The sequence below is a fragment of the Mus caroli genome, chromosome 14 (genome assembly GCF_900094665.2).
Source record: "Mus caroli chromosome 14, CAROLI_EIJ_v1.1, whole genome shotgun sequence".
Taxonomy (NCBI): Eukaryota; Metazoa; Chordata; class Mammalia; order Rodentia; family Muridae; genus Mus; species Mus caroli.
The window spans coordinates 70,446,698-70,456,697 of NC_034583.1; the positions used below are offsets into that span (position 1 = coordinate 70,446,698).

Consider the following 10,000-nt stretch of genomic DNA (forward strand, 5'->3'; position numbering starts at 1 on the left):
GCCACCTGCACTGCCACCTGCACCTCCACCTGCACTACCACCTGTACTACCACATGTGCTGCCACCTGCACTGCCACCTGCACCTCCACCTGCACCTCCACCTGCACCTCCACCTGTACCTCCACCTGCACCACCACCTGCATTGCTGCTGTCAAACCCAACAGAATCACCAACCCTAACACTGTCCGATGCATCTGTTCAATACTATCTTCAGAATATCTGCCTCATTCCCTCAGACCATTCTTCAGTTCTTCAGACTACTTTCCCCTTCTCTCTTGAAACAGAGTCATTTAGAACAATCGGCAGACAGCCTCTGATTAATTGCAGACTTCTCTGGGGTAGAGGGTGTGTAATTGTTAATGGAGGTGTTTCCTCATAGGGAGGCTCATTAGGATTAACAAAATTGGGAGGAAATCTCAAGCTGTTGCTGGAGGGTTTCTCCTTAGAGGCGCATGTGAAGGACAGATCTTGAAGAAAATGCTTAAAGTAGTTTTGCTTAAAACTCAGCATATGATAAGGGGAAAGTTGACATAGTTGGGGATTTTCAGGGGATGTGGATTCCTCAAATCTGTAACCAGGGCAGACAAGTCACACCCTGCCCTTCTGTAAAGTGCCTGATAGCTTCAGACCTTGAACAAATTCATCTAGCCCGGCTACCTGGGGAATAAACTATATTAAATTTTGTTTGCCTATTCAGATTATACTTCTTGTTATTCTTTGAGCTTAGGGAATAAAGTGCTATGGTGTTCTGAATTTTCTGATAAGCCTTGGGTTATTTGGAGAATACCTTTGCTCTAAATCCTTCTAAAATACATTAGTCTAAAATGATAAACCAGAAAATACGTTTGTAATATGTGAAGCAGTGTAGGACTATTGGGGGTAGGGAGGGAACACACAAAGGATTTAGTGCAGTGGTTTTCAACCTTGCTAATGTTGCAGCCCTTTAATACAGTTCCTAATGTTATGGTGACACCCTCCCCCAACTGTAAAATTATTTTTGTTGCTAGCTCATAACTGATTTTTTTCTACTGTTATGAGTTGTAATATAAATGGGCTATGAAAACATCACTCAACCCCCAAAGGGATTTTGACCCACAGGTTAAGAAGCACTGATTTAGTGTGAAAAGACAGTCAGCCTTACACATAATTTGAGACAGGCATGATAAATAGGCAGAAGACATAATTTAGGTTACCCAAGAGAGTGGCAAAGGTGATCAGTTTTAACAGGGCTCGGAGCAGAGTCAGATGTAGGGTGTGTACTTAGCAAGCAGGAGGCTTGTGTTTAGTAGCCCCTGCCTCACCATAAGTCCAGGAAAGTGTGATAGGAAATAGGGCCTTGCATCACCTTTCACAGACACATAGATGGTGTGTCTCTTGGAAAAGAATTTGGTAACCTCCAGTAAAATCTACAACTCCTGTCTACTTAGATGTGGTGCTGTGCTTTGGTATTTATGCTTTGGCATAAATACCAAAGCGTCTCTGCGCTAAATCTGCCGCACCTACATCACCCCACTTAGAGGTGTACTACAACAGCATAGGTGGCACCGAATCAGAGGGAGAGACTATATGCCTGCCAAAGCCAAGTTAGTTATGTTAGAATGCTGCTAACTGGCTAGAAGCTGCTAACTGAATGTGGTACAGTATGAGAGAGCCAGCACTCTTCCAAAATACTCTATTCTAATTGGAAAACAGAATGGGATTTTTTTGTGCTGAAAGGTGTGTTTTTCTCTCTGTATAATCCTGCAAAGAAATGGAGCAATGAGTCATTGAGAAGCTGTTATAGGGACGATGTCTGGGGTATAAGGTTTTGGAAGCTCAACGTCATTGTACATTTTTATTATATATTTTTTAAACTGGGCTTATGCTTTATTTTAAAAAACAGCTACAGGTACATATTCTGTCTTCCTTCTCTTCAAAGTGTGGTAATGGTAAGTTATAAATATGTCTTAGATTTTGGGGGTTTTAATGCCTTAGTGCCCTTCTGACGGACTTCAGTTTTCAGCACTTCAGCTCAGAGTATTACCTGTGTGAGAAGCTATCCTGTCTGGGTGAGAACCCTGAGGGCCAAAGCGCAGTTGATTATCTGGGCCTAGGGCCTGCGAGCGGTGCCGACTGGATGACCAGAGTGGATGTAAGCAGGGAATGAGACTACCTTGATTCTTGTGTTGCCTTGAGGGCATACTCCTGGGAGCACAACCCTCCAACAATCTCCCCTACTCCCCTTACCAACGACAAGGGAAACAACTTGGAATTTGCACCAAATACATGAAGATGCAGTCTATGCTTGTCTGAAACCTCACTTAGAAATACCCTTTCAGCACCACATGTAATGCCTTTGTCTGAACAGGTCACGAATATACCAGTACGCACGTGGTAAGGATTGTCAGGGTTGAAAGGTTCTGCGTCGTCCTGAACATTGGGTCTGGTTCCGTTACTCAGTCTTCCAGGGCCTGTGTTACCTCGAGGTTCGATGTGTGGTCTTCTTGTGGTAGAGGAAGCACTGTTTCTCACGACTTCTCTTCTCTCTCTTTGGATTTCTGCGAAATTTGCTGTAAATTAATTCCTTTACGTGAACAATTAAGGCAATTAGATCTGCATTTTAGAGTGATGGTTGCAGGTATGAGCCACGTCCTAGTTACATAATAACAGACATTGGAAGCTGGTTGACCAACGTCTGTTCTCAAGCCCCGCCTCCCCACCTTTTTTCCTCACTTCACTATAGGAATTGAGCAAATAAAATAGTAGTCATTGGGCCAGGTGTGGTGGCGCACTTGGGAGGCAGAGGGAGGTGGATTTCTGAGTTCGAGGCCAGCCTGGTCTACAGAGTGAGTTCTGGGACAGCCAGGGCTATATAGAGAAACCCTGTCTCGAAAAACCAAAAATAAAAATAAAAATAAAATAGTAGTCATTGTCCCTGCCTTCTTTGCAGTGAGGAGGAGCCAGGCAAGCTATTTCTAAATCTGAAACGTAGATTAGCGCCCTGTGTGGGAAAGCCTAATTTACTTTCTTGATAGAAGAGGACAGAAAGTTGTTTCTGTGAGGTTTTTTTCCCGGATGTAAGTGTGCTATCTGGAATTTGGTACTGATAAGCAAGCACAAGGATGACGAGTCAGCATGCTACAGAGAGCAGAATGGTAAGCGAAAGGAGACTGAGGTGTAGGGAGTGGTCATGGTGCCAGAAACCTCACGTCTATTGATCTTGGGTTATATATACAATGCAGCTTGTGTGTTGAAAGCACTGTTGATTAGGTATGCTGTAACATGCAGCCTTATGTACTCTTAATTACATATATACATACATATACATATACTTAGAAATGTATGGGTGGGAGTGTATGTGTACCATATATAAATAATATAAGTAATTGATTATATAGATATAAAGCTCTACATTTTCATATGAAATATTGTCTTGGTTAATTCTTAAAAAACAAACCCTATGGTATAGAAAAATCAGATGTTTTTATGCATAAGGGCATCAAGGTATAGACTAAGTGGCTGGCCAAGATCACAGACTGAGTGACAGCAGGGTCTAGATAGGAACCCTGGCTTCCAACCCAGTGCTCCAGTTAACCATCCCAGCATCCTGCAGGCAGCTGACAGGTGAGAAGAGATACGGCATAGCATTTGCTGTAGAGTCACCATGAGCCTTAGTTTCTTTGTCTAAAATGGAGATAGCAGTATCTCATTCATAGGCTAATGATAGGACTAATTAAAACCACACCTAAGGGTCTTGGCATATAATAAGCATACAAATGTTAGGTACCATTTTTATAATTTGTTATTTTTGAGAACTAAGATGTGCTTTGAAGCTGTGTAGCTTCCAAAAGTAGTACTGTTAGAGAAGCACCCAGAAGACCTAAATTCAGCTCAGACCCCCTCAGTTAGTTGAAGGACCTCTCACAAATTAGTCTCTTTGTCTTAGAATCTTTCTCTGGATCTTGGGAATATGAGTTATATCAACAGTTGTTGGTAAAGAGTAAATGAGGAGTGTGTTGCTCCAGGACATCGGCTGTCCACTTCTGGTCTGCATCCACCTACCGTCACCTTTGATTATCTGGCTGTGTGATACTGCTGATCTGTCGTCGCCAACAGCCGATGTGCAGGCTGCAAGACCTTTACTAGAACCAGACAAGGACTGGGCATCATAGAGGAGAGATTTAATTTTCTCATTTTATCATAAAATACAGGAGCACTTACAACAGATGAGGGGAAACTCACCTTAATGCCTGTGACATTCCTATGCATATACCAACTTTTACCTCGTCCTTTGCTAATCGGAGGGATTTATAGAGTCTCCATTGTGGTGTACGTTTTGGGGAGGGGGTGCTGAGTATCAAACCAGGTAAGCACTCGATCACTGATCGATACCTCCAGTAATTCTTGTATGGATATTGTATTGACTGAGTGTGTAAGATCTTATCATGTGTTTATGCTCAAAGGGTGAAGGGACCATCTTAGACATGGGGAATAAGCTTGTTTCTAGGGGTTACATCATTCATCTTGGTACTGCTGTTTGTCAGTCTCTGTCCCTGCTACATCCACTCCAGTAGTGACAAGCGCGACAGGCCCCGAAAATCTGGGCGCTGTCCCGAGGTGAAAAGTTCATGGAAACTTAGTCTCCTGGAACCTTGGCATCCTGTATAAGGAATGCTCCAATGTCCTTGCTTTAGTTGGTAAATGGATCTGTGTGCTTTCCCTTAATATTGCTTTATTACAAGTGCTCCTAAGGATTGATATTTTGACATATAGCTAAATTAGATTCTAGGCAGTCCTTGATCTGACCCTGGGCATGGATAGCTAAGTCACTGCCCTACACAGAAATTAACCATTATCTAGAAAGAAGGAAGTTTGTGACCTAAAGAGGAACCAGAACTATAGATAGCTGAGTTATACCCATACACAAGTATTTACAATGGCCTAGGGGGAAGGTGGACTATACAATAGACTAGAGTAGGAGCTATGGCATGGGCACAAAGCCCTTGCCCCTGGCTTCTAAGATTAAGTGGACCTTAGGTGGAGCTGTTTTTGATCCCAGTTGTTAACATTGAATTTTATCCCAGTTGGTTCCTGCCAGTCCTTCCCTGTTTGCATTCCTCTGTTTTGTGTAAGAATCCAGTAACCTCTTTGTACCTGGCTGGTGTGTCACCCAACTTCCCTATTTTCTTCTGTATTTGATGCTGGATTTGACAAATTACATTCAGATCCATACTCCCTTGGGTCGAGTCTGTCTGTCAATTCCCACTGACTCCTTGCCAACCTGCGACTAGAGACCCGTTCCACCCAGACAAGGGACCAAGAGGGTCTGCGGCACATCCCTACTTCCTGCCCCCTGCAGTGTATTTGCATAACGTCTCCTATTATTAATATTTTGTCTACCTGTTTTGTGTGTGTCTAGGTCATTGGTTAGTTAACCTTAGGTGTCATCCCATAGGAGCCATCTACCTTGGTTTTCTTTTTATGTTCAATTCTTACTAGGACTTGGGGCTCACCAATTAGACTGCTGGCAGACCACTAATCCTTATCCACTGAGCTGTCTTCCCAGCCCTACAACAGGAAACTCTGAGGCTACAGATTGTTTTCTGTGGTGTTCCCTTTGTGTCTCTTACCTAGAACAAGTTACATGGCACAGGATAGACCTTCATAAATGTCATTTTGTACATAACACTTTGTCGACGAGTGAGTGAATGAACTCCAGAAGTTCTGAGGCTTGTCTTGAGATCAGTGGTAGCATGGGGGGATTCTAGTCTGTTCATGGGAAGGACAATGGCTCTGGGTGGTAGACAGCAAGAAGGCTTCACCTAGATAAGTGGGGACTGTAAAGTGGGGTGCAGCCATGAGATGGTGTGATGGTTTGTATATCCTTGGACCAGGGAGTGGCACCATCTGGAGGTGTGACCTTGTTGGAATAGGTGTGACCTGGTTGGAATGGGCGTGTCACTGTGGGTGTAGGTATAAGATCCTCACCCTAGTTGCCTGGAAGTCAAGTCAGTCTTCCACTAGCAGCTTTTGAATGAAGACATAGAACTCTCAGCTCCTCCTGTGCCATGCCTGCCTGGATACTGCCATGCTCCCACCTTGATGATAATGTACTGAACTTCTGAACCTGTAAGCCAGCCCCAATTAAATGTTGTTTTTTATAAGACTTACCTTGGTCATGGTGTCTGTTCACAGCAGTAAAACCCTAACTAAGACAGATGGAAATACAAGGACAGGAACTGCATGCAGTGAGTGAATTTTAAGGCCTTGCTTTAGTTCCACAGACTTGGAACCCTGCCTATGGCCTCAGGGTTCTTCCCAACCCTCTGCCAGCTGTGGCACTTCTTGGTGTGGGCAGAGAGAACCATCTTCTCCAAGCTTTGGAGCAAGATGAGATTTTGGGAATAGTAAATATCAATTGGTCATGGTAGAATCAGAAATCTATACTTCTATGCCTGGTAGGCTATTGTTTTGATGGTGGTAAAGCAAGCATAGCAATAGACAGGGTATCATATAGCAAAGACTCACTATGTAGCTGAGGATAGCCTTCAGCTTACCCTCCTGCCTCAGCCTTCCTAGTGGCTGCTTGCTAGCAGGCCTCGCTCATTTTAGTGAGCTTTTATTGTACAGTTCAAGGCATTACAAACATTCACCAGTACTGCTGTATAACCATCCCGACCAGCCGGCCATAGAACTGCTTCTGTTTTTTTCAGGCAAACTATTCTTTCTATTCTAAACTGTATCCTGACAAGCCGGTAGGCTTAATGCCCACATTTTGTCCATTCCCTCATTGCTGTCTCTTACTAGACAATAAAACCTTTTTTGAAAACAGCCTATCTCACATATGCTAGGAGAGAGACTGCCCTCTTCCCCTGAGTCACAGCTACAAAGTAAGCCTTGGGGAGACCAGTGTGTTGACCATGTAGAAATGAAGTGTGAGGCCCTGTGGGGATGAGAGAGGGTGAGGCCTGCTGAGATCACCAGGCCTTTGTCACCCAGAAATGGCTCAGGGGTGACACCAAGGGGGCCCTGCACTCATTTTCCCTGGGTTTGGAAGCCGATGCTCGAGCCTTGAACATGAGAAATCTTAGGCTATTCCCACAGCAGCTTTTGGCTGTCCCATAATTCTGGGTTCGGATATAATAAAGCATCGGCGGCATGACAGCTTCTTAGTCCCCCGATACTGGGCTTTGAGAATAAAGAAATGTAAAATTGGAAGGTGTGAACACCGAGATTAAGGGGCAGTACAGGAAGAAGCAGGGGTGTCATAAATAAACACCGCAGCTAGGTGTAGTGAGTGCTCTGTCTTCCTGCCCTGCCTCCTGTTAACCCTGCTGTGCCTTCCCTTCCACGCTGCGGGAACACCCCCACCCCCACCTCGTCATTTTCCTTCTCTTGTAGCTCTCATGCTAATTACCAAGACTCAGCCTACACACATCCCAAGCTACCTGAGTCCCACCACGCTCAGGCCAGTGGAGTGGGCTCCCAGGAGCCAGGAAGATGGAGAATTCCAAGCCTTGTTAGCCAAATTTAACACCTTACCTTTTGGATACATGGGCTTAAGCCAGAAAATCGGCAGGTTGCCACAGAGTTCAAGGATCTTAGAGCTCAAGAAGCTGCTGTCCTTCACAGGCTGGTCCACGGCCACCCAAATCAGCGAGTTCTCTTCGTAGTTAGCTGGCATGATCTTGCCTTCCTGTAAAGGTGAAGTGCGCCTGAGCAGGGGAGGGTGGTGCATGCTGCTTGTTGAATCGGGCTACCAAAGGATTCTCTGGCTTAGTGAGTGCGTAAGCGGTCAGGCGCCAGTCTTTAGTCTCCTCAGGACCCAAGCACACCTCCCAACACCCTGCTTCTAGACAGCTGCAATGTGTGAACCAAAGTGTTTAGAGTGGACGTGAAAATTACTTGATACCAACTTCGAGATTTAGGTTAATCTGATGTTTTCGATCAAAGACATGTTTGAGGAAAAGCAATTGAACAGACCCTGAAATCCTATAAAGGACAGAGGAACCCTTCATTTGAAGTGAAAAATCTTTTGGGGTTTTTGTTCTGCAGCTTCCAAACAACAATGGAAAAAGCAAGTGATTGGTTCTTTAATGTCTCCAGTTCAAAGTGTTATTTAACATAAACCATTTCTCCTGTTCCTAGCTATAACGAAACTTATCTCAGATGTTTCTCACATCAGGCACACCACTGAGATTTCAAAGCTAAGCCCCGGATTTCCTTCTACAGAAAGATGCTGAGGATGGTTTGATAACCCAGGAGACAAATTTATTTTTTGCTAAGTTGGTCCTTTCATGTATTTATTACTTTGCAGTAGGTTGGAGAAATTAAAATGTTTTTTTCTCCCTCACTACAGGTAAAAGCAGCACTTCATTTGTGTTTTCTCCCGCAGGCATTTGGTTGCATTAAACAGCTTCAAGTTATTGGAGGAAGGTAACACCCAAGTAATCCAGTTATTTACCTTAAGTCAAATGGCTCCATCCCGGAAATGACTGCTCTTTGAACACAGTAGCCTTTTAAAGTTATACAAAACTGTGGAAAAATTTATGAGAGCAAGTGGCTCATAAATCTGCCCCACCATAGCCTGAGGGGTGCGGACAGGAGGGGATGCTCAGGATGACACACAGAGATGCGTCCTGTGAGCCAGGGATGTTGTCAGTCTGGGAGCACGAAGGCTACGAACATGCAGATTTACCTAACTGTACTTTCTGCATTGATTTTTATCTATGAGTGGGTCTATCATGCATGCAGTAAACAACAGAAGCGTGAGACAGTCTGCTCTGACCTAAGGATCAAGTGCAAAGATTAAAATACAAAAGTATTTACCGTACTTGAATCACTATTTTCAAGTATTATTATCTGAAATTGAGGGTACCTGAAATATTTGACTAAAAGGACTCTCAAAAGTAGAGTCGGAGCCTAGTAAACACAGAAGTGGATGCTCACAGTCAGCTATTGGATGGATCACAGGGCCCCCAATGGAGGAGCTAGAGAAAGTATCCAAGGAGCTAAAGGGATCTGCAACCCTGTAGGTGCAACAACATTACGAACTAACCAGTACCCCGGAGCTCTTGACTCTAGCTGCATATGTATCAAAAGATGGCCTAGTCGGCCATCACTGGAAAGAGAGGCCCATTGGACTTGCAAACTGTATATGCCCCAGTACAGGGGAACGCCAGGGCCAAAAAATTGTGAATGGGTGGGTAGGGAAGTGGAGGGGAGGGTATGGGGGACTTTTGGGATAGCATTGGAAATGTAATTGAGGAAAATACGTAATAAAAAAATATTTAAAAAAATAAGCAAAATAATCTGTCCACAAATTACAAAGATATCCTGAGAATCATGTCAGGATTTCAGCCTGGAAAGTCTGTGTTATGATTGGAATCTTCAATGTCCCTGCCAGATTTGTGCTTAGAACATTTGCTCCAGCTGATGGAAATACTTTGTGGAGCTATGAAGCCTANGTGGGAGAAATACGACAATCAAATATGCATTTAATAATAAAGGATGAGTAAGATTGGGAAGGTTTAAAAAAAAAAAGTAGAGTCATAGGTAGGCATGGTGACTTGTGCTTTAATCTTAGCATTTGGGAGGCAGAGTCAGAGACAAGCAGATCTCTGTGCGTTAAAAACCAATCTGACACACACACACACACACACACACACAGACACGAGCTCCATGTTGTGTTTATAAAAAGATAAAGAGAGGGGAGAGATGTTCTATGGAGGTATGGTGAGGTGTGGGAGAAGGGGCTGTCTCGGCAGGTCCATGCCAAGAGATCCCTTCCTCTTGAGGGACCAGCCACATGGAGGTATGGTATAGAATAGAGTTTATTCAGGGCATGGGGAGGGCAGTTAAGATGGTAGTAGAGGCAGAGAAAGACAGAGAGAAAGAGAGAGAGTAGAGAAGTAGAAGAGTAGAGGCTGGCCATGAGCACGTGGAGAGAGAGTGGGGGAAGGGGATGGGAAAGAGGGGGGAAGGGTAGAGGGGACAGAGCAGGAGCAAGAAGGGAAGAGCA

General features: G+C 44.2%; 1 protein-coding gene across 3 annotated transcripts in view; it reads right to left on the bottom strand.

The window, feature by feature from the left end:
• Cnmd (chondromodulin) overlaps nucleotides 1–10,000 on the bottom strand; it is a 26,769-nt gene that overhangs the window by 1,944 nt on the left and 14,825 nt on the right. For 2 of the 3 annotated variants that reach the window (XM_021182455.1, XM_021182456.2), the window contains exons 5-6: nucleotides 7,522–7,675; nucleotides 2,371–2,537 (exon numbers count right to left, since the gene is read on the bottom strand). In XM_021182455.1, the coding sequence (XP_021038114.1) occupies nucleotides 2,371–2,537; nucleotides 7,522–7,675 (321 nt within the window). Of the gene's footprint in view, nucleotides 1–2,370; nucleotides 2,550–7,521; nucleotides 7,676–10,000 lie in introns of all 3 variants that reach the window. The other variant, XM_021182454.1, reaches the window with a different exon arrangement.